This window comes from Balearica regulorum, chromosome 3 (assembly GCF_011004875.1).
Source record: "Balearica regulorum gibbericeps isolate bBalReg1 chromosome 3, bBalReg1.pri, whole genome shotgun sequence".
In the NCBI taxonomy this organism is placed as follows: domain Eukaryota; kingdom Metazoa; phylum Chordata; class Aves; order Gruiformes; family Gruidae; genus Balearica; species Balearica regulorum.
In genome coordinates, this window is record NC_046186.1 from 97,014,227 (window position 1) to 97,041,914 (window position 27,688).

Consider the following 27,688-nt stretch of genomic DNA (forward strand, 5'->3'; position numbering starts at 1 on the left):
ACTATTCTTTAGTGTTCAACATTCTGTGTTCTGTGAAAGTACATGAAATGAAGTTATATTGATTATTTTAATTTTTTTTGGTGTGGATTTGCAGAATGGTGGTTTTAAAGCATGCAATATAATATTCTTTTTCTGGTAATTTTTGTTAAAATTTGCCACAGACTAATTTAGGCAGTAATCATGACCAGAAATCAAAATAGCAGCCCTTGGTTTTGTTCCAGGTTCATGATTGTAAGTTATATTTGGGTATTTTGGGATTATCTTTATAAAAATATTATAAAAATGTAATGTTTGAATTTAATTTATTGGTCAACTACAATTATTTACTGTAGCAGTTTCAATTGATCTAGTAATTTTATGTATCTTGTTCCCTGGCTCACTTGATAATTTCTTAAAAAACAAATACTAAAATATCAGGTTACAGTGCCTGATATTTCTAAGGACAGAAGAATTTCTGTAGTCCTCCCCACAAAAAAAATCAAGCACCATGATGTCGAAGTATTTCTCCTGACGCTATCCATGAAGCAAGGTGGCTTTGTTTTCTGGAGAGTGATGAGAAAAGAAAGTTTGCAGATTTGCACTGCACATCCTGCGGTTTGTGGCAAGTCTCTTATTTCTGCTGGCCTTACTTTCCATAAACTAGGCACATCAATCCTTTTTATTGCTTGGAGATCATCATACAAAAAGAAATCTGCTCCAGATCTACTATTCTAGCAGTGAATATTTTAATGGTAGTAATTTCTGAGTATCCTTTTAAGAAAACCTTAGTGATTTATTCGGGTGGTAAATTGAAGATGATCGTTGAAAATCCCACCAAAGGACATGCTCCTACTTGTTGGGCATAGCCGTCGGGGCACCTCATGTGCTTGACTTTGAGGAAGCTCCTGGTAGGAATGGTTCAGCTGGCTGAGGGAGCTAGTTTCTCCTGGTTTTGTAAGGGGAGTTGTAGGGGCAGTTGTAGTAATCAGTTCCAAAGATAAAGATAGTTAACAAGTAAGAGTTATTCTGATTAAAAAGAAAAAACAATAGTGAACAGTTTTAGCGGGGATACCCTCATGTGTAGGGGTGCATTCAGAGTTAGTGTTAGTATGAAAATGTTTTATTTAGAAGGATTTGCAGGGGATCAGCTGAAGCAAGGATCTGCCACTTTGGTGTGTGGAGGGGTTGTTGGAGGCTGTGCAGCATAAAATTCTGCATAAGCACAGTTGGAAAGTAGCCTTGCATATTGCACTTGGCTTTATTTGTGCAGGTTTTATTCTGAGGCACATAATGCAACAGTTGAGAGGGATTCCTGTTTTTACGGTCCTGTTGTAACGAGTGAGTAGCATGGAGTACGTGTTTTTCTAATAGTGTCTGAATAATCTGATACCACCCCAGTGCATATAAGTAGTACATGGAAGATGTAGTATCATCTGACCTCTGATATTTGAGAAGATGAGTGAAGTTGTTGGAAGACTGGAAAATGCACTGCACTTTAACCCTTTCTGAAGTGTAACCTGCTAGCAGCAGGAAGTCTTGACAACGGTATTGGGATAATAATGTTTTTAATTCACTACTTTTAGAGACTAAATTCCTAACACTTCTCTGTGCTTTGTATCAACGTAAAGCGGGATGTAGAAGTTTCTTCGTTGTAGCAAAAGGAAGCTGCGATGGTCAGTAGCTGCATCTTGAGGGGCAGATTTGTCGTCTAGAAAGTTTTTCTAGTTTGCGACTTCATTCACTAGCTGCATGTGTCTTACTTCTGTGAGGTATTGGTAGCTGAGGGATTGTTTTAGCCATACTGTCTTGTGCTTATCCTTTTCTGTCGCATCTGCCTATTCACTTTATCTATGCCTTCGCATACGTGCTGTGATATCTGTTCCAAGTGGCACAACTGTTACATGCTGGAGTAATAAAGAACAACTTGTGCATGTCCTGTTTTGGTTTTTTTAATGGTGACTGACAAGCAGCAATGAAGTTAAAAGATGCAAATCATCTTCAAGAGACCTGAGAACTTCTTCTCTTCCTGGCAAAAGAAATAGGTGGTTGAATATTATGTTTTTTCCAAATTGTGTGTTTTCTGACACACAAATTTACACAAACTATTGTATCCACAAACTTAAATCTTCAGATAAATGCCAACTTCACATTTGAAACTGAGGATCTGTGAGCACTGGTCTTTCTTCCACTAGCAGAGGTATTTCAGGATGCTTAGCTTTTGATTGTGATAGATCCTTTCCTTGTTTTGGGGGAGTATAGTTGGCTGAATTGTTATCTAGGCTCACTTTCAGCAAACTGGAAATAAAGCTTCTGCTGAATCAAGTCTCTTCCAAAGAAGTGCTTAGAAAAATTAGGCCAGATTTATGGGTTACCTTCTTTGCTACACCCTATGCTATAAGGCACTGTGGAGACAGTGAGGAATGTCTTGGTTTTGAATCATGTAACTGCATGTTATTCCTTCTGAAGAATGATCATCGTCTTAAGGAATGAGACTGAAACCTCGAGAAACAGCAGTCTACTCTCTGCCACAGACTCTACTTTATATTCTGAGTAGTTGGTTTAGACAAAGATTTTTTTGAGAGATGGCCAAGAACTGCTATAGTTAATGGAACTTGTTAATGTAACTTGTGAAACTATATGATAATGAACTTCTTACTACCTTCGAGTCAGTAGCCTTTCCTAAAAGCAGAAGAAAATTTTGAGTACTCTGCTTTTTTTTTTTCTCCTTTTGCCTTTCTCCATCATAATGGAAAATATTTTTCAATTAGTATCTTTATCTTATTAACTTTTTAATTTGTGGTTCATCTTGGAAAATCTAGCCCCGTATTTGGCAGCTGTACTTGGCAAAGAGGAGAAAATGTGAATGTTGTTTCTGAACAGTTTTATTCTGGCTCTTGTACTGTGGTATATAAATGCATCCTTGCCTGAACGTACGTGTGGGCTTGGAAGCCTCTAGCTCTAGTATGTTACCTGGCTGGTGGGAGGAGGAAGTAGTAGTATATAGAACATCCTCACTAAGAGAAGCTACATCTTCAGTAAGTCAGAAAAATAGAAACAGAAGACTTCTTTTTTTGGGGGGTGTGACTTTTTGTTCATATCTCTATATTCAGAAAAGAAGCCATTCTGTTGTAGTAGCAACACATTAGTAAGTAGAAACTGATGTTTGATCTGCAAAGTGTACAAGTAAACTTTGTGGTTGTGAGGCCAAGACTGTGAGCAAACACAAGTACTTATGCAGTTACGTGGCGCTTTTTGCATGAGAATTTTATATAGAAGTAATATTGGCAAAATTTGCACGTCCTGTTTGTGAGTAACTTGATGTATCACATCATGAAAATACATCCCACCACCATTAACTGAAATGAGAGGGCTATGAAATACATTGCTATAAGTTTTACGATTGTTTCCGTTATTAACCACTGAACTACCAGTATTAGTAAATTAGAATTGATGCTCTTGGCATGTTAAATTAAACTGTGAAATCTTTAAAAGATCTGAATGGCTTAGAAGGTAAAACAAAGTAGTGGATGAAGTGTTTGGTGTCTTGGCTTGGCTCCAGCTTGATGTCCTAAATGAATGCATCACGAAACCAGAACAGATCAACCCAGATTTCCAGGAGTGACATATAAGAGCCCCGCAGCTAAGCCAACACGGTGATTGAATTAGCTCCCACATTTAGAGAGGCTTCTCCCTCCAGGTCAGACTTCTGAGCACTCATGGGCTTCTGTGGGGAGCTAGCAGTTATAGATTGAAGTATGCCTACGTTGTGGAGGAAAAGAAATCTCTGAGCTTCAGAACTTTTTATCTTTGACAAGTGTGACTGATTTTCTTTTGGGGGGGAGGGGAATGGGGAAACACTATGAACAATAATGGAAAAACTGGAAGAATTTCCATTAGTGGTGCTTCGGTCAAGGACCTGCCAATCTTCCCAGAAATATCTGTTCAAAATCTGGAACGTTTTGTTGCTGCGGGGCTGGTGTGTACCTTATGTATTGCCCACCCTCATACAATACCTGGCCTGTTCTTTTAGTAAATAATAACTGTAACCATACTGTAGTGTGATACACATAAATAGGACAATTTTACAGATATTTGTGTGTGCAGGTGCAAATGTACAGCATTCGTGATCTTTTCTCTAAATACCTTATTTTTAAAATACTATCTTACTTGTAAGAAACTGATATTATAGATAAATAAATGTCGGATTAAAGGTGGCATAGTGGATAAACAGAAGTATTACTCCTTTTGAGTAATCATTATGTGTTTACTATAGTTTTGGGTTTAGGTGATGCAGGGAAATAGTAAAAAAAATGACAGTAATGTGAAGAGGGTCTTATTCTAGGGATTTGTATCATGACAAAGATGTTGCAAATAGATACTAGATACTTTTAAAAAAAATGTTCTACAATTTATGTTTTTACATGATACCCTCATATAAGATATTGATAAGTCCCAGCAACTATTATATTAATGTTAGTATTGTTTGCAGTTCTTATTTATGTATGCTTCAATATGTCAGTAACCTGATATCCCCATTTTTGTTTCTCAGCATGATGTATCACAGACTTTACTCAAAGCAACTCTGGACAGTGTGGTTGAAGAGTGTGTCAGCTTTGTAGGAGTTGATATTAACATCTGTTCAGAAATACTATTAAGGTGAGTCAAACATTTTCCTATTCCAGTAATTACATGGCTCTGGATCACAGAGTCTCTGTTTAGTCTGCCATCTGACTCAAGCTCAGCTGGAGCAAATGGCTCTTGTGTTAAACTTCCAATTACATGAAAATGACACATTAAGACAGTATTTCACTGGATCGTTAAGAGTCAGTTTTCAAGGGTATGTGTGATTCTCCAGGGTAAAACTATTCTTTGGAGAAAACCAGATATTTAAAAATTTTGAACCAACACTTCAATTTTAGAAAAACTTGATACAATTAATTTGTATTTTTACACTGAGAAACAGATTTTCAAATGTTCTTTCTGTCTCTTAGAAGGTATTTTTATAGGTACTGCTAAGTGGAACAGGTTGTAAAAGTTGGGTGAGGAAAGGAGAAGAGGAAAGATTTAAGAGGAAACTGCTGAAAAATTTATCCCTTTTTACTTTTTTTTTTTTTAAAGTAGTTATGCCATATTTACTTGGAAAATGTTCTGGACTTTATTTCTCTTGGTTAGAAACTAAAAGCTTTTTCTCTCTCTTGAGTGTGTAGAATTCAGAGTAGTTTTTGCTGAACAGCCTCCCAGAAGAGCAAAAGTATTGCTGTCATCCTCTGTAGTAGGAAGGGAAGAATGTCCATAATCTTCATAGTGACAACTAAATTAAGTATCAAAATTAGGAAAAATGTGTTCTTGCTAGCTCTATCTTTTGGGTTTTTTGATCCCTTATAATCATTCTTGGAAACATCTTTCCATATTTTGGAAGAGGCTCTCTTTCCATTCTTTTTGTTTTTCCACTTCCATATTCTTTTTCTGTGTATCCAATCCTTAACCTGACTCCTGATTTACCTTCTGTCTTGCCTTCTCTCAGATTTAGGTCAGCTATTAGTAAGAAAGCAAGCAGTACCTGTTGGTAAATGAGGCTGACCAGCTTTCATTCCACGAATAAAAGCCCACCTGAGTGAGTGAGCAGCATCAGCCTTCTGCAGGGTATGACTGTATTGTGCAGTTCGGCAGAGAGGGCACCAGGCTGAGGTGCTGCTGTGTCTCCGCAAAGCTGTGACCATGGAGTGACAATGTCCAGTCATGGTTACCGGTGGTAACTGTGTTGGCTAAGGACTTGCTTTGGTCTAATTAACCTGGCTTATGATGCGTGAATGCACATGCTGAGTCAACTTCTGGATCTAACTTGATCCTCAGCAGTTCAAGTCTGCTGTTCTGTGTAGATGCAGTCTGCATTTCCCTCAGATGTACCATGTATGAAACTGTCACCCCAGCTAGAATGTACCATGAGCAGGGCTTGCTGCTGGTGCTTTCTGATGCATCAAATAGACTTGTTGACACATACTACACATGAAGGGGGTGGCAACACTACAGGTCTTGCATTACTGCTGAGTATTGTACTTGAACGACTTGAGATGATCGGTGGAAAATTCTGTGAATTCTGTCATGTTCCTTAGTCAGTGTAAATAAGCTGGATGTCATAATGTGTCTAAGAAATTTTTGGATAAAGTTCCATTCCTAATGATTAATATTATGTCTATGGTTAAAGGTCTGTCTCTCCAATTTAATTCTGATGTTTCACCAACTTTGGAATATTTTTTTAACTTTTGCTTGAGAATGAGAATAATGGAAAGATTTTTTTAAAATTTTTTTTTTTCTTTTTTTTAATTTTATTATTCTTGCCGGGTTTGCTGGTGGTGTTTTTCTAGAATCAGTCTTTGCTGTTCCACAAACAGTTCTTTGCTGCTGTTGACTTAAAGCTATGGCACCTGACATATAGAGCCAGATGGGTGACATTTCCTTCTCTAGTGCCAGGAGTAACTGCCCACCACAACTCCTTTCCCTCTTCCTATGGCTAACATACTCCATACACAGAAAGTTGTACTCACATGTACATACAGAAAATGTGCAGCAAACCCGTTGCTTCCTGAAGGAACTGGGCTAACTGCAGTTGCACTTCACAGGTAAGTTTTCTGCCAGATCCGAGCTGCTCTCGGAACAACTCATGCAGCCTGTTCCCAGCTGCTCTTTTATCTCAAGAGCAGCTGAGGGAAAAGGAACAAGCTGAGTGGATCTGTTAAATTGTGTGAGGAAGGCAAGCTGCTCCCAGCCACTCTGCTGGGTAGCAGACGTCAACCCTTCATGTTGGGGCAAGGTGTTGCAGGACCATTGGAAGAGAATAGCTGAGAGGGGGCTGTTCTCACAGGAACAATTTATCTGTCCTGAACCCTCCTCCCACGTTGTTTCCTGAAGAGGGCAGCTGGGGGCAGACCATAAGATGTGACAAATTGAATTGGCATTACAGAAATAGCCAACAGATCATAAATTACATGTCCCTGGCTTACTAGTTAGGTATGTGCGGAAAACCGTATTGCTGTACCAAGTTTTGTTGACTTGAGTAGATTCCTTCCATGGAACGAAGAGAATTATGCCTTTGGTCTGGGAGTCTATTTGCAAATTTCTTAGCTGATTTTAAGTTCCATAAACCAGATTTTCTACAGTAATGTGTATCCTTGTAATGGATAGGACTTGTATTAATGACTGTTCAATGGTAATAAGTGTATTCTGTAAACTTTTCTCTTAGACACATTGCAGGACTGAATGCTAACAGGGCGAAAAATATAATAGAATGGCGAGAGAAGAATGGACCATTTATAAACCGAGAACAGCTCAAGGAAGTTAAAGGTCTGGGTCCTAAGTCCTTCCAACAGTGCGCTGGCTTCATCAGGTTCAATCAAGAATATATAAAGACCTTCTGCAGGTAATAGAGATGTTAGCCGTCTTGACAAAATTATCCAAAATGGTATGAGAAGACTTTTTCCCCTTCCGTTTTGTATTCAGGCTTGAGACTTGAAGAATCCTAGGCCTTTGCCCTCTGAAAGACAACATCTTAAGAAATAAATGTCTTGAAGTCAGTGGTTGAAGATAGCTCTTCCTCTGAATAATCATGGCTCACTAGCCTAGTACTTTTAAGTCAGGGTTTCTATAAGTATGTAAGTTTAATTACAAATTCTGCCACTGAATCAGTAGAAGAAATTTGGCATGTGGCGATGTCGTGATCTGAGATATTAAAACCTTATAGTCTTGTGTTTCAGGCATAATTTAGAGATTTGTAAATTCATTTTAATGTCATAGAGATTACTCTGCAGAACATAATGGTAGTAAACTAGAGTGGATTTTCAGAGAGTTTCAATTCCATTACCTGGAGAGAGGAAGTTGAATAAGCTGCCTGGACCAAGCTCTGTCTGTGTTATACTCCTGTGCCTAGCAAGCGTGATGTGACTGCCTTCTATCTCAAATATGCAAGAGGCCCTCTTCCAACTCCAGTTTGTCACCACTGGGTCATCCTTTTCCCTGCTGTTTCATTCCCTGTTTCTGTACCAAGCTTTCCCTCTTAAAACCATTCATTGTGCTTCTCCTCCTTGCCCAAAATCCTTCCTCTCTACTACTGAAAGTGCCCTTTCTAGGGCAACATGTCTTCTCCCATCTTTCCCATTTCTCCTTCCAACATAAAGAACTAAGAAAAAAGGGCACAGTGGTAGCACCATCCCCATCCTTTTGCCGCTGACTCTTCTCAAAAAATATTTTCCTGGGAAGTACATGCTATTTTTTTTAGCCAACCCAGTGCTCAGAAGCAATACTGTATTCCCAGTTGCTGCCGGCCAAATAGCACACACACGCGTAAGTTCCAGGCAGGAGGTAGGCACATTAGGTCTGGCTTACTGCCCGGGTGGAAGGTATACAGATTGGTTGCCCATCTGGCAGGGAGGCACATGCTGCAGGCCAAATGGTGCGCACTGTAAGCACCAGAAGACCAAAGAAATTGCTTTCAAGGCTGTAGATGATCGATAGGTCTTACATTGCACGGATCTGTTCTAGTGAATGCTGCAATGCAACAGAGGAAGAAGAGGCTGACACCATTTTTCCCCCCCCCCCCCCCCAGAAGTTCACTGTGAAATGTTTAAGAACACTGTATTTTATTTTTTTTTTTTCCTTGCTGGAACATGCTTCTGATCTTAGTCAGATTCCATAAAACTTGAGAACACTGTATAACTTGAAAAATCTCCTATAACTTTGGAGTTTGAGGCCAAAATAAAGCTCTAATCATTGCCTCCACAACATTTCTTGTGGGCCCAGGTGGCAAAATCAAACGTTTTTGAAATGGACTTTGAGAACGTTTAGTTTTTGTCTTCTCTAATGTTGATGGCTAGAGTGATGTGTGAATTAGTTTTTGTGCTTTGTACTTGGAAGTTAACAAATAGTTGTTATAGAAATTGATATGGAAAAAGAACATTATGTCTGCATTTCTGCCTACGGTCCATGCGTAGGTAGAGCTTGAAGTGTGAGTGCTAGTTCTGGGTCCTTCAGCGCCTTCTGTTTTGTCCTGCAAAAACAGGAATCCCTTGTGATTCAGGAAATAAAAACAAATGAAAAAAGACGGGAGAAAGAAGCCTTTGTCAGTAGGAGTCATTTGATGCCTTTACTGTATCCTAAGCATTTTTTTACTTAAGGGGAACTTTAAGGGAAGAAGTGTGCCACTTGTAAATATGCTACACACACATCTAGCCAATTGAAGAAAATTTTTAAAAAGCCCAATCCAAATGCTGACTAGGAGTCAGTAATGTATCCACTAAGTTTTAAGGAAAGCTGGATTAAGATACTTCTGCAAAAATGGTTTATGAGTTCTGAAATAGCGGTAGACATGACCTTTAGCTTTTTTCCGTTCAAAGCAAATCTTGGTCTGAGTTCTTTTTATTTGATTTTTGTTTTTATTTTGACCCGGCCTGTGTTTGAACAGAAATCTTCAGAAATTTAACTATAGAAAGTAAAAAAAGTTGTTTAATGACTTGCAATGTTTCAGCATTCACAGACTTTCTTTGTGCCATATATATGCTTGAGATGAAATTTGCTTACCTAAAGACAGTATGAATAGAATGTTTTGTTCATAAGTTTTTCAAATTTAGAATGATGTAGTCTATGAACCAACAGTTATGTATGAAAGTGTCTTCACAACATCTTTATCGAGTAGGTAGATGCAGCTGTCCCCATTCTACAGACAGAAGATACTATCCAGATTACAAAGGTTACAATAGGTTTTGTAGCATTTTCCTTATAATCTTGCCACAATGACAGAATTTTGACAAAGAATGGAATCCCTTCCCAATGTTTGTTTATGTTTTGAATTAATTTATGCATGCATTGGTATGTTACATTTTTTATGCTATAATTGTATTGGTAAGTTTCACCCACAATGACATTTTAGAGGTTCGGGGGAGTTTTTTTGGTTTTTTTAAAAGAATTAACATTATATAAAAGTCTGCTTGTGTTTTTCATGTGTAGGCACTGGGCTAGGATCTTGTTCGTTAAGAATGACATGTCCATTTTTGATTTCTGACAGTAGTAAGAAAACTGAACTCGGAAGTCATGCACTTTTGCCTAAAGCAGGTGCACGGGGTAAGAAGAAGAGCAAACCAACACCATGTGCCTCGCGACAGCCCAATCCTTTGGATCAAACTTGTATTCATCCAGAGTCTTACAACATTGCAATGAGGTAAGCAGTGGGAAAGCTTTTGAACCATTGACACTGCCAATTTTTAAAATGCAAGTATTGGTTTTGCTTACAACAGCCTGCTCAGCCTTTTGAGACAGGAATACTGGTATTAATTTGATGCTTTCTCCCCTTTCTTCAAGAAAAAGGTATGCTTCAGAAGTTCTTTACAAGTCAAGGGTTTCAATTGGTGTTATGCCTCTTAATGTGCATACAAGTTTTTAGTTTTATTCTTTGTTTTTTCAGTTTTCACATTGTTTTTCAGTGAGGAAATCAGTGAATTTTCAAAACTTCACCAGCCTTGCCTCACATGACTCTGTCTTCTTCATATCACTACTTTGAGGCTACTTTTCTTGATTTCCTTCTGTTTGCCAACTTTCTTTATGCCACGCATCACTTTCAGTTTGGACTTTTAGTTCACAGTGTGGAGACAAATAATTTGTGCTAGAAGTATCTAAAAACTGCTTTACAAATATTTTTTCCTAGAAATGTCTAAAAACTGATTATTTTTTTCTACCTTACCCCCATATATTATGTAAAAAGCCATAACTAAAACATAATTTTATTTGTTCTTAAAAATAATCTAATTGAAATGCCATGCAAATTTTCAGTCAGCAGTAATTTAATACCTCTGCATCATTAAGAACTGCTTTTACACTGTTGCTTACGTTCAGCATGTGCCAAACAAACTTTCTGCTTAGGGAGTTTTGACCACCAGAATTTGTTTATTTGTATGTTTGAGTGTGCACACAAATGCATGGACATATGCGAACATGTGTCATTATTATGAGCCATTAAAATTAAATTCTGATATTGTGAGATCTAATTAAGATGTATATATTAAGTTCCCAAATACACGAATACCATGGTGGTTTTACTAAGTGACCTTTGGCTAAAAGAAGCAGGTCAGAAAAAAGTAATTAGGAATCCTTGTGGGCCTCTGTTTAGGGGATACTGCAGCTGGTAAATGCTAGTATAAGATGTGATCTTTTCTGTCATCAGCTCTGGTTGAAATTGGACTCTGCTTGTCCTCTTGAGAAAACATTATCTTCTACCATAAACCAGCATGTATTTATTATTTTTTTAAGTGATTTGCGGTGAACAGGTTCTTCTCGTAAAACATGCTGGAGCTAATTTCAGCAGTAGCTAGATGCTTTAGGTTCTTATCTCTGCTGAGAATATTATTCTTGGAGAAACACAGTTGTGCTTCCTGCTTATAACAAAACCATCTTTAAGCCTACGAGAGAGATGCTGAATTTCTGAATTCATAAAGCTTGAGTTTCCTGTCTAAATATCTCTTACGTTTTTAGGACACCTTCCTTAATGTGCTTGCTCTGTTCTCTCTCTGGTGGAAATAATTGCATATACAACTTCCTATGCATGGGTCCGCGTGCTTTTCTTCTGCTAGACATCCAGTGCACTTTTGTTTCCATCCTCTCCCTGCCGCAGTTCATTCTTCTTTGTGCCCGATTCCACCGTTCAGTTGCCTGCTAGAGTCCATGCTCTTTGTGTAGTGTATAGGCACTTTTGTTTTCTCCTCTTCTGTGACGATTTCCTTTTTTTTTTTTTTTTAAATGCATCAGCATTTGTTACTAGTTCTCTGGCCTGTGCATAGCTATAGAAAAAAATCAGGCAAGGTCCTGATCTTAATGATCTCACATTTGGTAGGTGGCTTATAGGGCGAGGAAGCTTGGTCACCCCTACTGGAGATTATTCAGTGAGCTAATGTAAAAAAAAATAATAAATAAAAAAATTGGTTATTCAAAAGTAATGTTGTGTTTCATTCCATTTAAATATCAAGTAGTCAGGATTTGGTTAATAGTCCATTTAGCTCTCCAGCCCTAGTACACTAATAAAATAAGCAGTAGAAGTGTTCATAGTATTACCAGTTTCACTTGAAGGTTGATGTGGAAAGATTGCTTCAGGAAGCAGAGATGTGTAGCCAGTTAATGGTGTAATATTACTGGAATTTATCTACATACAATACTATCGCAAGGGTTAGAAAATAAAGAATTGTGACTTTGTTTCCAGAGCAGCACAGATTACTTTTATATCTGCAGTGGTGAGCAGGATTATTACTCCACAGGGTAGCTCAGTTATTCACCTACAGTTGAAATTCTGGAGATAATTTTAGTAGGTATCACACATCATATAGTTGTGATTTTGAATTTGGCTGGGAACCCAGGATTAGCAGTATTAAAAAATAAAATAAAATAAAAATTAATGAGCACAACTTTGACGTCTCAACTAAAAGATAGTGCTTTGAGTCACGGGCTTATGTGTGATTGAGAGGAGTCTGCCACCTATTGCACAGCCAGCACCACTTAGAAGGTACCTTGGAGATTCTTAAAATGTTCTCAGGGTCAAACTGGTTGGACTTTGAGAGCTGCAAAGCTGTTGCAGAAGTATGGCATGATGACAGACCAGCGCTACCTATCATGTCATTTCTGTTTGGCTAATGCAACGACTTTAAAGTAAGTTTCCAGCTGTGCCATTGTCTGTTCTGGTTCTCACCCAACATTTTGCCTTCCTAGACTGAATTTTCAGGTGAAGTATTTAGATCCATGTGCATGTTGTAGGTATTGTACTGTACAGGGTTTTTTATGCAAAAGAATATCAGTTGATATCAAAACAGACAGGAAAACATAATAACAATATTTGCTAGTGGAACACCAAAAGTAATGTGTAGCATTTTCTCTGTAACTAATTGAATCAGTCTTTTCTGTTTTCTTTGGGCTTTTTCTCTGTTGCCTTCTTACATTTATGAGTTTCTGTACACATAGTGTGATGGGTTAAAAAAAGTCTCAAAGTGCTTTATGTTCAACGCTATTTTTCTTTTTCTTGCAATCAAAAGATAGTTTCTTTGAAAGCTTGCTAAATATGAAGGGGATAACTTTCATGGTACAGATTGTATTAACATATCACAAAATGGTGTGGGGAGGGGAGCAAATATCTCTAATGTTTTTTTCATTGCAAATAGCTGTTTGAAGAAAAGAAAATACAGCTTTGCAGCAAACTAACAAAAGCCAAGAAGTATAGTATTAAAAATTGACACTGATGACATAAACGCTAAATATAAACCAGACATCCTCCCCTCAAGCAACTAATGCTATAATTTAGCAATGATTATATATTTAAAATGACTTTTCAAAAAAAAGCATATGAGCTGTTAATCTTCTCGGAACTTCTGGAAACAGCTTTCCAAACCAATTTACTGCCTAAATGTGTGTTCAGAAAAAATTCTACTAGGAATTCAGACTGCATGGGGGATTCAGGCCAAAGCCTATTGGGGCTGTTGATGAGTTTTGCTGACTTTGATAGACAGTGGGTGGGATTTGGTTTGTAATTCCCTTTTGCTGAGCCTGTGTTCGTGAGAGAGCTTCAGGGAGCCTGAAGATCAAATTACGTTCGTGTTGTTGATTGGAGGTCTCTTACTGAAATCAACCAACATCTGAAGGACTTTTTAATGTGTTAGCACTAAACTAGGTTTAAAACCTAGTTGATAATTCTTATAATTTAAATTAATGTACATGAGAAAAATTGAGGCTGTTAAAAGTGGTTTAGAATCAGTATTTCATACATATATTTTTAAACAAAATACATTTTAAAGGAATTTTGTTTCCTTGCTGCTTTTGAAGTATTTCTTCTTTTTCTGTGCTTACACAGAACTTTGTCAGGGCCCATGTCAAGTTCACAGGTGGATCTGTGCTACCAAAGGGCAGAATTGTTGTCTTGAAGATGGGCAGATTTGATTCAAGGCATCAAAATACAGTATTACTTACCTCTTACCACAGAAATTAAAATGAATGGAATAGATACTGCATAAATGGGTCATAAAGGCTTCCTTATGCAATGTCTACCACATCTTGCCATGAGAAAGTCGTTTGTGAAAATCTTATTGGATTAAAAGTTTTCATGGGAAGTTACATTTATTTTTAAACAAAATAAGCCGGTGAATTTTATCCACTGCTTCTATCCAAATTACCCAAAAGCAGCAGTCCACATTACAGATTTATGACATACAAAATTATCAGTTTTTAAAACAATGTTTTTGAGGGATAGAAGTTCACCAAAATTTGAAACCACTAATTTTCTTTTTCTGAACTATTTTGTAGCTTGAAAGGCCAATCCATTTAAAAAAAAAAAAAAATGGTTAAAAGAATTGCTCCCAAGTGGTAACTTTGGTTGCCAAGCTTTAGGCTGGAGCCAATTTTTATGGCTGAATTAGAAACCCCTGAAAAATAGGGGTTTTATAATGGAAACACTGATGTAATCTTTACTAGAGTGGCACAAACGGTGCTGGCATGATTGATTTATGGCATTTAAACATCTTAACTTCAAATCTGTACAATTTCTGTAAAATAATTGGAAAACATCCTACTGATGATTTAACACACTCTGTAGCTGATCAAAACATTTTTGTTCATGGTTTCCATGCTATCAAAGCTTGGCTTTGTCATGTGCAGCTATCAAGCTTACAAACACCTCTAAATATTATGAATCAGAATTTCCTAAAAGTTAAATAAAAATTAAAAAAGCCTTTGTAGGCAGCGTATTTTCCTGCAAAGCAGTGTTTCTGAAAAGTCTATATGTGAAAACCAGTTTATAGTGGCAGAATCTTCTACGTACAATTAATACAACATGTAGAGCATATCCAATTTCTCAGTACATATTGTAAAAGAACTGCTAGGAAAACCGAGGAAACATTTAGGAAGTCCCAAGAAGTTACAACCAGGTTATGCTTATAAACCAAAATGCTGGAAAGAAAACGCAATGTTTTTTTCTTTGTTGTATCAGTCTGCTGGGTGCAGTTGGTTTCGTATGACTGAATTTTAACATTTAGTGTTTTTTATTTAAATCTCATAAAAATGCTCTTTGCTAAAGGTTGGCACTCAGAATGTGTATTTGCTGCTCACAAATTGCAGCATCTGGCAGACAGGTTGTATTTCAGTCTGACTTAGAAATATTTTACCAATATTTCTAAAAGACCTAACGTTGTGATTTAGCATAATGCAGGTGGGGATCTTCCCTGGGTAATTACCCAGGTTTAGGACCTTGCCTGGTAGAGGACAATACTGCTCACTGCCGTTGGTTATGCCTTAAGAGAAGACTTTGAAGTACAGAGCAGAGTGAGTTTCAGTGAAGATTTATGTCTCACTCTTCGCTGTGTACTGATAACGCTGCTTGGTACCCCAGAAGGACTTTAGAATCCCTGGAGGATTCAGCAAAGCACTCGTTCGTGTGCCTGTTCTTCACCAAAGTAAAATATTTGGAGTTAAATCCTTTACTGTCACAAGCATCATGTTGAGAACATTTTATATTTCATTGCAGATGGATTGGTCACTTCTCGTGACCAAAACTTCTCATGTTTCTGCCAGTCTTACGCAGGTGGGTGTAGCAGCTGATCCATAGGATCTCAGTTGCTGTGCTGAGAAGCTGCACTTGCTGGCTTTGAAGGCAAGTACTGACACAAGAAAATGGAGAAGGAAAATGGTTGACTGGGGAGAGACCACCAAAAGCAAGAGGTCTTCCTCTCCTGCCCTTTACGCAACTCCACGCTTGTCCTTTGACGGCACTTCCAGCTCTCTGCCGGGCTGGGCTGGCCTGCTTCTGTCCAGGTCCCCTGGTTGTCACTGAGCAACTGAGGCAATGCTTAAGGCAAATAGAAGCCAGGGAGGGACGAGATCAGTTACTTGGTGTGGTGTTTGAGCAATGGAAACAAAATGTTGTGTTCTGTCTAACAGTGCACTCTACATGTGAATGTTTTGTGGAGGATAGGAGTTTTTACTATGGTAGGATGCCTTTCCTTAATCTCGCTACAAAGTCATCAGAAACATCTTTTGTCCACCTCGATAAGACTGTACTTGTGTGTACATGTCTCTGTGTGTGTATTCAAGTTACTTAATGTGCACGATAATCCTGTTTAGTAAAGTCTTTAGTTTCTTTTTAAAAAGCCTAAAAAAACAGTTAAACTTGTTAAATTAATGAATCCTTATGACTACTTCTAATAGGAAATGGCTAACCCTAATTAAGGAGAACAGTTGCAGAATTAGGACCATTAAGCCCAATAAATAATAGTTCATAGACATCGTGTTAGAAGGCCAGTTCATTCGCAGGTCTGACTATTACCTTAACAGCTGGATTTTTAGAGGACATATTTTTGCAAGTTATCTTGTCAATAAATAGAAGAGCGGAAAAGGCTTTCACTGCTAATTGCCATCTGATAAAGACATTTAAAAACTTTTATGTGATGTAAAATACACAGTTAACAAGAATGATTAGAAGAGCTTGGAAATAACAAAGAATTATCCTCTGGTTACAGTCTAAAAACTAGACCCATACATCAAATGGTGTTTTCATTTGTTGAAATTTTTGTCATCTTTTTTAAAAAAAAAATTATTTAAGCTTCAAAAATATGATATTTTTTTTTTTCCATGTAATGAACTCCCTTAACTCTAGTACTAATTCTTTGTGGATAACTAATCATGTTTCACAATTTTATATCTCGGGTTACGCTTCAGTTACGTGATCTGTTGGTAGTCATGAAAACAGCTAACGACAGCGTTCCTAGTGGTGTGATAGCAAAGGGGCTACGCTGCAATGTGACCGTGTCTGAATTGCTTTTCTCATTGAGAAACTCATTGTTTCTTAGAGGTATATGTTAAAAATGTCATAAACTATCTGAGTGCTTTCTGGTCTTCTGCGTGCAGTCAGATAATCTATAATATTAATAATTTATGCATTTGAGGAAAAACATCTTGGTTAAATATCGTTATCTGGCTAAACCATGTAAGTAGTTTTGAAATATATTTGAAACTTTAACTTTCTGTGTCCAGCAACTAATTACAGAGAGCAATGCACAAATATTGTTTGCAATACATAATATGCATCCGTAGTCGAAAATTGAGGATGCGTCTCACTAGTGAGAACAAGAACAGTCGTCTGCCTTATACAAAAAATTGTATTTGCATTTCAGAACATTACTAAAACATAAAAGTCTGCATAATTGAAGTTTGCTACTGTCATGAATGTACATTTTACCTAACAAAGCACATGCTAATGCAAAGTTGTTTTGTTTTCAGAGTGATTATGTTGCATTACCATTAATTCATGTGTGCACTGTGACAAGATGTAATGGCGTATCATGTTGCTTTAATGTAATGAATCCAGTACTCCCAGCTCTTAAGTTGTGTTGCTGGAAATGATTACATAAAACAGAAATGACTGTGACTAAAACCCTTGCAAAGCTTTAGAACTTCTGCACATTATGAGAAGCTTTTTGGGGGGGTTAAAGTAACTTCTTAAAAATTTACTGAAGGCTTCCCTTGGTAATATTTTTACTCTTTTCTGACAGTTTTTTGCATTCCACTGAAATTTGCATTATCTTTTAAGCATTGCGAGAGCTGTGCTATAATTTTGTGCAGATGTGTATGTTAAGTGAACATGATGTGCTTATTTGTTACATTTATGCTACTTTTCTTTCTTTATCTGGGTAAGATGGATGAAATTATGTATTAAATAAAAACATCAGTGATGTAGCCATGACCGTTCTCTGCGGGTCCTGTAAGACTACTAAGATTGCTTTTTAAACAAAGGTGGTTGCAGAGGTTTCTGAGTATCCTCTAAATCTCAAAACCATAAAAATCAAACTCTGTAAACCAGCTCAGTCTTGCTCTGTGCCAAAAGACTCTTCCAAGACTCTGGCAGCTTTTATCTGAGTTGATGTGCCTTGAGCTGAAAGTTCACCGTTCACTCAGACGCTCAACTTTTGAGGAAACAAGGATAGTATATCTTACAAGAATGACCTCACTTCAGGGGAAAAAAAAAAAAATCTCGTCTTTCCCATTTCCATTTCTATTAACTTTTCTTTAGGTTTTATCTTTTTAGTAGATCAACATGGCACTTGACCTACTGGCAACCTGTTATTTAGTTCACATATGTAGCCAGGAAGACATTTGAAGTGCTTTCATTTTTGCACAGATCATTCATGTTTGTGTGTTGTGCAGCTGGAACTGTCATTTACAAATTGGGTGAGATATTTCAAAAATTGTAGTGAGAGAGTTTGACATTACAAAGATCAAAATATGTAAATTAAGGGAAACTTCTTCCCCCCCTCCCCCCCTCAGCCATATCCTAGTCTTACTACCAACTATATCCTTTTCTTCTGACCTTGAAATAACTCTCGAAGGAAGTTGTTGGGTTGCTTTTTTAATAAGGAAACATTTAACTTTGTTCTTAGCAATGACATTTAAAAATAGAAATGATCGATATAATGTGTCACTGTTCCGTCAGAAATTTGTGCTTTATATTGATTTTTTTATTCTAAGTGCCCTTAGGCTATGTTCATTTGAGTGAAAATGATACATTAAGTATATAACTAGATTTGATGGTATTTTTAAAAACTACATCTGTAATCACTAAGAAATTGCTTTTATTTGGAAATATTTTAATACATAAGTTTTACCAAAACCTAACCTAAAAAGGTAAGAATTTCTGTTTCTGTTAAAGATTTATTTTGTGCGTATGTGTACGCTGGGCCTTGTTACAGTGCTCTGTTTTGCCTATAATATGTGTCATAATTCTGAAATATTCTTAACCAAATGCCTGATTTTTAGAACATTAATAATTCTGCTGAGGCCAGTGGGACTTCTGATGTTCTTAGACTTGGGCACATGTTTAAGCATCATCTTCAGGTGGAGCCAAAATTTTCTTCTGAACAGTAACCATATTAATAAGTTATTTAACCAACTGTAATTGATCGTGTAGGGCCAAAACCTACTGCCCTCATCTATATGAGGAATCCTTTTTAATACCAGATAAATACTTTCACTGGGATTTCTGGAGGGTGGGGGAGGCAGAGGAAGGGGAGCAAAATTAACTTTCGTGAATAGTAATTGAGGGCTCAGGCACCTGGATTGTGTCCTCTTTTGGGCTGGGTTTCTTTCCAGCAGCCTGCACGTAGTGCCGTGCATTCTGATTACATTAGCCACGGTCGACAGTTTTGTACGTAACGGGCTTTTTTTTTTTTTTTTAAATACATCAGTGACTGTTTCATGTGGTTGCACTTACTAGCAGCAAAACCCACCCTGTTATCGATTTACAGCGCGAGCGCGCTTCTGCGAAATCCTAATGGTGAATAAATGTTACTTAGAGGTACTCGAGCTGAATTTCCTTTTGAGGTGAAATAAAGCCAAGTACACAAATGTCAGCAAACTTGTTTATAGGGGCGGGCGGTAAAGCGTATGTTATTTGGAAGGTTGAGTCATGAGGCTGGTCGGGTTAGCCGCGTTACATCTGGCACGTCAGTCAAAGCTGGGGCAGCTGCCGCCTGTCGCTGGTGCGGCATTGTCCATCCATCAGCGGTAGCAGCCAGCAGCCCCCAGCAGCTTCATGAAGAGCGCTTCGCCCGGACCCGTGCGCGTTTTCATTTCATCTGTTATCATTGCAACCGCTTTTAGCGCTCTTTTGAGACCAACAGAAGATGATTTTGTAGAAGGTCGGATACTTTTTGTATACAGGCTCTTATTAGACAAAATATTTGAGTAGTAGTGGTGTTTTGTTGTTAGTTTACAGAAAATAAAAATTTGTATTTAATATTGTAAACAATTTTGAATCTGTTTTGATATTTACTTTGTTTCCAAACCACCTCAAACTACTTGAAAAAATGATGGCAAAAGTTGAAATGCAGTCAATCAAAACAAAATTCAGTAAATCCTGAGAACAGTATCATCCAATGAATCTTTATTAATATTTTTTCTTCATACTTTTCCAGAAAGATCTGAATGCATTAAGAAAATTAAGGTGAAAACTATATCTATCGCTCTTCAGTGCAAATATATGTGTTTGAGCCAACAGTACACTTAAATCACCGTGCTTGCGTTTGAATTCAGTAAAAAGTGGAAGTCCTGACAGCCAGTTTTAACAGATGTTTCCCTTTTGATGAAATCAGTGGACATTTTGGAGTGAAGATTTGCCCTTGCACTCAAAGATTAATTTTGTGCTTTACTGAAAGTTGGATATTACTTTAATTATGTTCCTTTAATATGTATTTTCTTAAAAAGAAATTTAATTTTGTATTTCAGTGCATATAACTTTTATCACTCACCACCTGAAATAATGTCAGTTGGGTTCCTTAGGTTAAAAAAAAGAAAACAACAAAACCAAAACAGAAAAACCCGCTGCATCTCCTGCCAAAAGAAATAGAAGCCTTAGGTTTTGATAAAAGCACAGCACGTATTTTTAAGGGGAGGAAAGGAGGTTGAGTACCGGGGGCTTTTGCTTTCTTATGGAGCTGGAATGTCTCCCACCACTCCCAAGTGCAGGGCACGAACCTGGTGGTCAAGCACTTCTTTTGTGCCTTGTAGTTTACACCTGTTGTGAAGTAGGATAAGGACGGGAAGGAGGGATCTCTTCTAGGAGTGTGGAAGGAACATTTACTTGGGCTCTGGAGGACAGGGACAATAATTCTACCCATCTGCTGTGATGGAGAATGTGCAAAAAACCACGTGCCTCCCTCCAGCAGTAAGGGCCGTGGTAAAGCAGAGTAGAAGAGGCTTATTCATGGTGAGATGCAGAGCAGGGCAGCAGACCAGATAACTGAAGTGTCTGCTGAGAAAAGGGCAAATCGCTTTATTTAGTACAATGTGGCTCCGCCTCTGTGAGCAGCACCCTCACTTTCATTGCTTTATATCCGTTAAAGACTTGTTCTGCATTTTTAAGTCCTTCAGTAAAGTAAGGACATTTAGTCAGTGATAAATACACGTTGTCTAAGACGTCGCTACTGATAATGAGGAATAGGGTCTGCATGTGAATTTTTGTCATCTATTCTCTGCGCTTCTCAGCACATGTGCCAACATTGCTGAACTAAAAACCTCAGTAAGTGTGTTTTGGGTGTTTTATTTTTAAAAAAAGAGATCACAGATCAATACATTTATTTTAAAGTATTTCTTTTCAGCTTTTTTAGATGCCACTCCAAATCTGTCTCAGTCTGCAGTGCGTGTATGTATGTGACAATAGGGAAGGATAAGGGGGTTGGTGTTGTGTAACTACTCTGATAATTTCCTAGTTTCTGAAAAACTAATTGTTCTTAATCAGGAAGTTCATAGACCAGAGATGTATTTTATTTAAAGTTTTTCTTAATTTTGGTTAAAGATTTTTCATATTAATTTAATATTTTAAATGTTCATTGTTGTTTTACTAAATTGCCATTCATCTTAATTTGAGTGAGTGTCACAATAAAAATTACAGTATTGTAGAACTCTCACTTATTTCTAGGGAACTTTCATGGTAAAAGACATCTTTCAGTCATAATCAGATTTGGTTTTAGCATGAGATGAAATCGTCAGTCTAAGTGAATTACATTTTGAAATTTTGCTTCTAGTTTTGTAGTCTGTTCCAGGAGATGCATGTATGTGGATAGACTCTAAGTTTCCATGTGTGAAAGAGTTAAGAGGATATGCACTTGGGAAAGTGATGAGTTGAGAGGATATGCACTTGGGAAACTGTTCACCGTTCATATTTTTTTATCAAAAGTTTTGTTCACGCATCAATGCAAAAGTAATTAAACCCCCTAAATGTAACAAAGGTTCAGTTCCCACTAAAGGATGTTACAAATCTCTCTCTTTTTGTATATTTGCTTGAACTTCCCAGGTTTTTATCTTTCATTGGGGGAAATGCAAATGACATAGGAAAACCAGATATGCAGCAAAAAGTAAATGCAGTAATTCAAAAGGAAGGACTGGAGGGCACGGCCACAAGGCTAAGTACAACGGTGCACACGCTGCAGCTGATCATCGATGGCCTCACTCAGCCTGAAGGCTTTGATATCCGAACAGGTAAACCTTTGTTTTGAAGGTTGTAATTTTTGATTGTTCCACATACCAGTTTTAAAACAACACATTTTCTTTTTCCAAAGTCAGTAGTAGATTTTCACGGATGTGTAACTCCATTTCTTTTCGCAGGCAAGGTAAAAGCTATATCATAGTCAGATGGTTTTTTCCAGCTCCATAGGTAAGGAGTGTGAATCCTGCCTTAAATCATGGCATTTTCAGCCGTAGGAAGGGGAGTTGTATGGCTGTTAACAAATGAAATAGTTTCAATATGTTGACTCTGTGCTGATTAAATCTGTGTTGGCCCTCCATCACGGAGGGGAATGCTGAGACCAAGCTGAAACAGTAGCAGTAAAGGTCTGTGGAGCAGTAGCGTAGCAGTGTGCAGTTCTGCTCTTTTATTACACTGGTTCCTGGAGACAAGTGTAGTTGGAGCAGATGGCTCATGACCCACCTTGGTTAAAACTTTGCGGTAGCGCCAAACAGTTTGAGGTGGAGGGGAAGAAAGATGAGGTAAGCAATGAAGTTAAAGGTCTGGAGATGCTGTTGTTTAATGAAACTTACAGCTGGATTCTCTTATGACAGCAAGAGATAAAGGTAGGCAGCAAAGATGCAGGCTTGTAATAACAAATAATAAACTTACGCTGAAAAAAACCCCAAAACATTTCTCTCTCCCTCTTGTTGGATTCACTGGTAGTTTCTTTGCAGATTTTATAAATGTTTCCCACTAGTGATCTTGAAAATGTGTATTTTCTATGTCTCCATTTATTCTGATGGCCTCACATCTAAATTGCAGTAGGATAGACTATTAACACATGAAGATATAAAAGCGAAAGAGACTCTTCAGTGGAAATATTCATATTCTGCTGATCCAGTACATTCAGTATTACTGTAGACAGACTCTGTGACTGGAGTAGGCAGCCTAGTAGCCTTGCAAAGCCGTAATTCATTGTCTTTGTAACTCTGCTCATGACTGTCAGTGAGGAAATGCATCACATCTAACAGGGCTCAGGCAGATTGAACGGTTTGTACTCTACCCTGATTCAAAATATAATCCTGGTTTAAGATTCAATTCCCTTGTTGTTCCCAGCAGTAGAGATGTCATGTTAGGGAACTGCAGGCAAAGAGTAGCTTTCCTATGTATCCTCTTAAATTTAATTGAAATTCTGTCAGTTTTATTTTTCCTGAATGATTTTAGTACAAAGGAAAATGGGAGAATTATTTGGGGAAATAGAATAGAATATTTTTATCACATTATTTTAAAAATCTTTTTTTAACCAAGGTCTTGCAAGGCATTTCTTGCAAGAAATTGTCTTTTTAACATTAAAGGTGAACAGCTAATCAGATAACTGATTAGTCCTGCCAGCAAACCTGCTCCAGCGTGGACTCCGCTCTGCACGGGGCCACAGGTCCTGCCAGGAGCCTGCTCCAGTGGGGGCTTCCCATGGGGTCACAGCCTCCTTTGCTTGCATCCACGTGCTCAGGTGTGGGGTCCTCCATGGGCTGCAGGTGGATATCTGTTCCACCATCATCCACCATGGGCTGCAAGGGGACAGCCTGCCTCACCATAGTCTTCTCCACGGGCTGCAGGGAATCTCTGCTCCAGTGCCTGGAGCACCTCCTGCCCCTCCTTCTGCACTGACCTGGGGGTCTGCAGAGTTGATCTCTCACATATTCTCACTCCTCTCATCTGACTGCTGTTGCACCACAGGTTTTTTCCCTCTTCTTAACTCTATTATTCCAGAGGTGCTACCACCATAGCGCTGATGGGTTCAGCCTTGGCCAGTGGCGGGTCCGTCTTGGAGCCGGCTGGCATTGGCTCTATCAGACACAGGGGAAGCTTCTAGCAGCTTCTCACAGAAGCCATCCCTGTAGCCCCCCTGCTATCAAAATCTTGCCACCTGAACCCAGTACAGATCCACAGCCTGGTAAAGTTACGGACTGATTGATTTCCAGTGCATTTTAGCTGTAAACTTGTCCGGGCTGTATTCTATTTCTCAAAGGGAAATAGAGGAAAGTGTTTGCAATCCTGGTTTGGTGATGCTCTTTGTGGAAAATCTCAGTCCTATTATATCTTGGGAAAGGTAAAATAGCAGTAGGAGCAGGGTGAAAGGGAAGTTGTTGACATGGCTCAGAAGGGTTTTCTGCAGGAGCAGAAAGTGGTAAGCAAGTAACAAGAGAGTTTAAAAGATCTCTCTATGCCGTTGGATGCAGAATATGAACTTTAATATACTGGCATGTTACCTGCTTATAATAATGCGTGTGTGATTTTTAAGTTGTCGGTGCAAAGAAGCCATTGGTTGTGTGGTGTTGTGGTGAAGCAAGCCTAAGAACAGTGCATTTTTGACTTTTCCCTTTAATATGTGATGAGACTGAGTATTCACCTTCCTGCATACAAATTTGTGTAGGAATAGAATTTTATGTATAATTTATGTAGCTCAAGTAAGAGTCACCTTGTCTTTGCTCCCTAGCTCCAAGAAAATTTAACGAATCTTTCAGTAACTAGCTAATACACTGCACACTTCTCATCCCCTTGTGATAGTTTCGTACCATAGAGTTCACTATACTTATTACTCCATTAATCGTAGTCTTTTAAAGTGATTCATAAAATACAAAAAATCAGTTGTTTATCACAGATGGGTCTTTAGTTTAAAAATGGAGCAGTGTTTGGTATCTTACAGCTACCTTGGGATGACTTCTTAACTAGAAACAATCAGTTGGAAACAACCCTTAGAAAATAATGCCAGTTTTTTTTTCCAGTGTCTTATTTTTGTTTATTCTTTCTTATAACAGATTTTGATAAACCTGATTTCAAGAGAAGCATAGTCTGCTTTGAAGACTTACGTGTTGGTGCTGTTCTGACTGGAAAAGTTGAAAATGCGACGCCATTTGGAGTTTTTGTTGATATTGGTGTGGGAAAAGCAGGCTTGATTCCAGTGCGAAACATAACAGAAGCGAAACTTTCTAAAGTGAAGAAGAGAAGAAGCCTGGGGTTAGGTCCTGGAGAAAGAGTGGAAGTTAAAGTGCTCAATGTTGATATTCCTCGATTGAGGATTACGTTGGATCTTATTCGTGTTTTATGAGAGGGGTTTTTATGATTGAGCCTTCATTTTATATGTTAAATAATGTCAGCAAGGTTCTTGAGATTCAGGCATTTAATGAGAGTGTTCAACAAATTTTGAAACCTTCAGCCTTGCTACTTTTTTTGCCTTTTTTTTTTTTAATCTAACAGGTTTTCCACATTTCTCAAATGCTTTCCGTTAATAATTGTTGGAACAGTTTATTGGATTACCTCCAAGCAACCTTGTTATTTTGTCTGCAGAGCAAATGAAATTCCAGTGTACTGTCAGACAGCTCTCTTATCTGTTCTGTCTGTGCAAGATTTGCTGTCTCAATCTTTAGTCAGTACTGCACAAGCAGACACATCTACTGCTCCACTTCAAAAAACAGCCATTGAGTTTGCCTGTTTTCTGTTTGAAAGTCTAAAAGAGGGCACCTAGTTGTAGGAAAAAAGTGATCTTTTTAAGTTAGTCAGTGGTGACATTGCTTCAAAAGTAGACTGAAAAAAGAGCATCTGCTGATACTATTGATGGTTCAGAAATGTTTGATTTCAATTTATTTGAGCAACATTATTAGGAGCTCATTTACCTGTCTTATTATTACTTGTTCAGTTATCATTGATTAACACACTTGGATGTACCTTGGGGTTTAAGGAAATTTGCTCAAAGGTGTCAAAAGACATTTATGTTGTTCTATACTTGTGCAAAATAAAAACATTTCTGGCCATCTTTTCTCAGTGTACTGGTTCTACAAGTGATTTAATGGTCCTAGTTCTCTTTCTCTCCAACCGGTGCTCCATCAATAACACTTCAGCTTAAGGGTGCACCTTATGCGGATGCACTCGTCTGACGTTCTGAGATTTAATACCGGACTACAGCCCATGGCCTGATGTTGTTCTTGATTTAATAGAATAGTTCTAGTCTGTCTTGGACTCCTTTAACTTGACTTTTTTTTCCATCTTTGATATAATTTTTTTTTCTGCCTGTTTTGAGTGGAGAACAATTTTTCAACACTTGTCTTCACACACTATGCTTGTGAAGGCATGATTCTCCATAAAGAACTCTTTGCTGTTTTGTAGATGCTTGCAAAGCTTTTCTAGATTTCTGTTTTAGTAAGAATGCTCATTGTTTCCTGCTAGGAATGTCTAGCACATGAGGTTGTTTCTTCCAGCTGGAGACTTTTTATTTTGGTGGTGGTTTTGTGGCATTTCAAAGGGTTTACCAATTTGGCCAAGTTTGCAAAGGACAGGCAATGGTTTAGTGGCAGAAGAGCCTCCAGCAACAGCAGATGTATGTAGCCTGTTCAGGGAGTTTTTGGTGTATAGGATGTTTACTCCTTTGAAGTCATCAAACTCACCAGTAAGTTGGCAGAAACTCCTGTCTTTAACAGATGAGCGCTGACAGCGCCTATAGTGAGTGTTAAAAATCTTTGATGATGAGGTTTCTTAACTACAAATGTCCAAATAGCTGTTGGCACAGGGAGTACATATTGGTTAGGAAAAGGTTGGCATCATTTAATCTCCCAGCTCTGTGCTTTAATTTTCAAAATTAAGAGCCAGTTGTAGACAGTTGTATTGGGTTTGCATGGCAAGGTTTTGGTAGTGGGGGGGCTACAGGGGTGGCTTCTGTGAGAAGCTGCTAGAAGCTTCCCCCATATCCGACAGAGCCAATGCCAGCCAGCTCCAAGATGGACCTGCCGCTGGCCAAGGCTGAGCCCATCAGACAGTGGTAGCGCCTCTGGGATAACATAGTTAAGAAGAGGGGAAAAAACCTGCTGTGCAGCAGCAGCCTGATGAAAGGAGTGAGAAGATGTGAGAGAACAACTGTGCAGACCCCCAGGGCAGTGCAGAAGGAGCTCCAGGTGCCAGAGCAGAGATTCCCCTGCAGCCCCTGAAGCAGCCCATGGTGAGGCAGGCTGTCCCCCCCTGCGGGTAATGGTGGAACAGATACCACCTGCAGCCCATGGAGGACCCCACAACAGAGCAGGGGGTGCACCAAAGGAGACTGTGACCCTGTGTGAGAAGCCTGTGCTGGAGGAGACTCTTGGCAGGACCTGTGGCCCCATGGAAAGAGGAGCCCGTGCCAGAGCAGGTTTGCTGGCAGGACTTGTGACCCTGTGGGAGACCCACACTGGTGCAGTTTGTGAAGAACTGCAGCCCATGGGAAGGACTCACGTTGGAGAAGTTCGTGGAGGACTGTGTCCCATGCGAGGGACCCCACACTGGAGCAGGGGAAGAGTGTGAGGAGTCCTTCCCCTGAGGAGGAAGGAGCAGCAGAGACAACGTGTGATGAACTGACCTCACAACGCCCATTACCCGTCCCCCTGTGCTGCTCGCGGGGAGGAGGGAGAGAATTCGAGAGTGAAGTTGAGCCTGGGAAGAAGGGAGGGGTGGGAGGGAGGTGTTTTTGAGATTTGGTTTTATTTCTCATTGCTTAACTGTGATTTGATTGGTAATAAATTAAATTAATATTCCTGAGTTGGGTCTGTTTTGCCTATGATGGTAATTGGTGAGTGATCTCTCCCTGTCATTATCTCGACCCATGAGCCTTTCATTATATTTTCTCTTCCCTGTCCAGCTGAGGAGGGGAGGGGAGTGACAGAGCAGCTTTGGTGGGCA

At 38.6% G+C, this 27,688-nt stretch overlaps 1 protein-coding gene across 4 annotated transcripts in view; it reads left to right on the forward strand.

Moving 5' to 3' along the window:
• Positions 1-25,803, forward strand: part of SRBD1 (S1 RNA binding domain 1) — a 131,343-nt gene extending 105,540 nt beyond the window's left edge. For 2 of the 4 annotated variants that reach the window (XM_075749083.1, XM_075749084.1), the window contains exons 19-23: positions 4,529-4,635; positions 7,220-7,396; positions 10,034-10,186; positions 21,833-22,017; positions 24,805-25,803. In XM_075749083.1, the coding sequence (XP_075605198.1) occupies positions 4,529-4,635; positions 7,220-7,396; positions 10,034-10,186; positions 21,833-22,017; positions 24,805-25,094 (912 nt within the window). In that variant the 3' untranslated portion in view covers positions 25,095-25,803. The remainder of the gene's footprint in view (positions 1-4,528; positions 4,636-7,219; positions 7,397-10,033; positions 10,187-21,832; positions 22,018-24,804) is intronic. The other 2 variants (XM_075749085.1, XM_010310576.2) reach the window with 2 other exon arrangements.
• Positions 25,804-27,688: the final 1,885 nt, after the last annotated feature.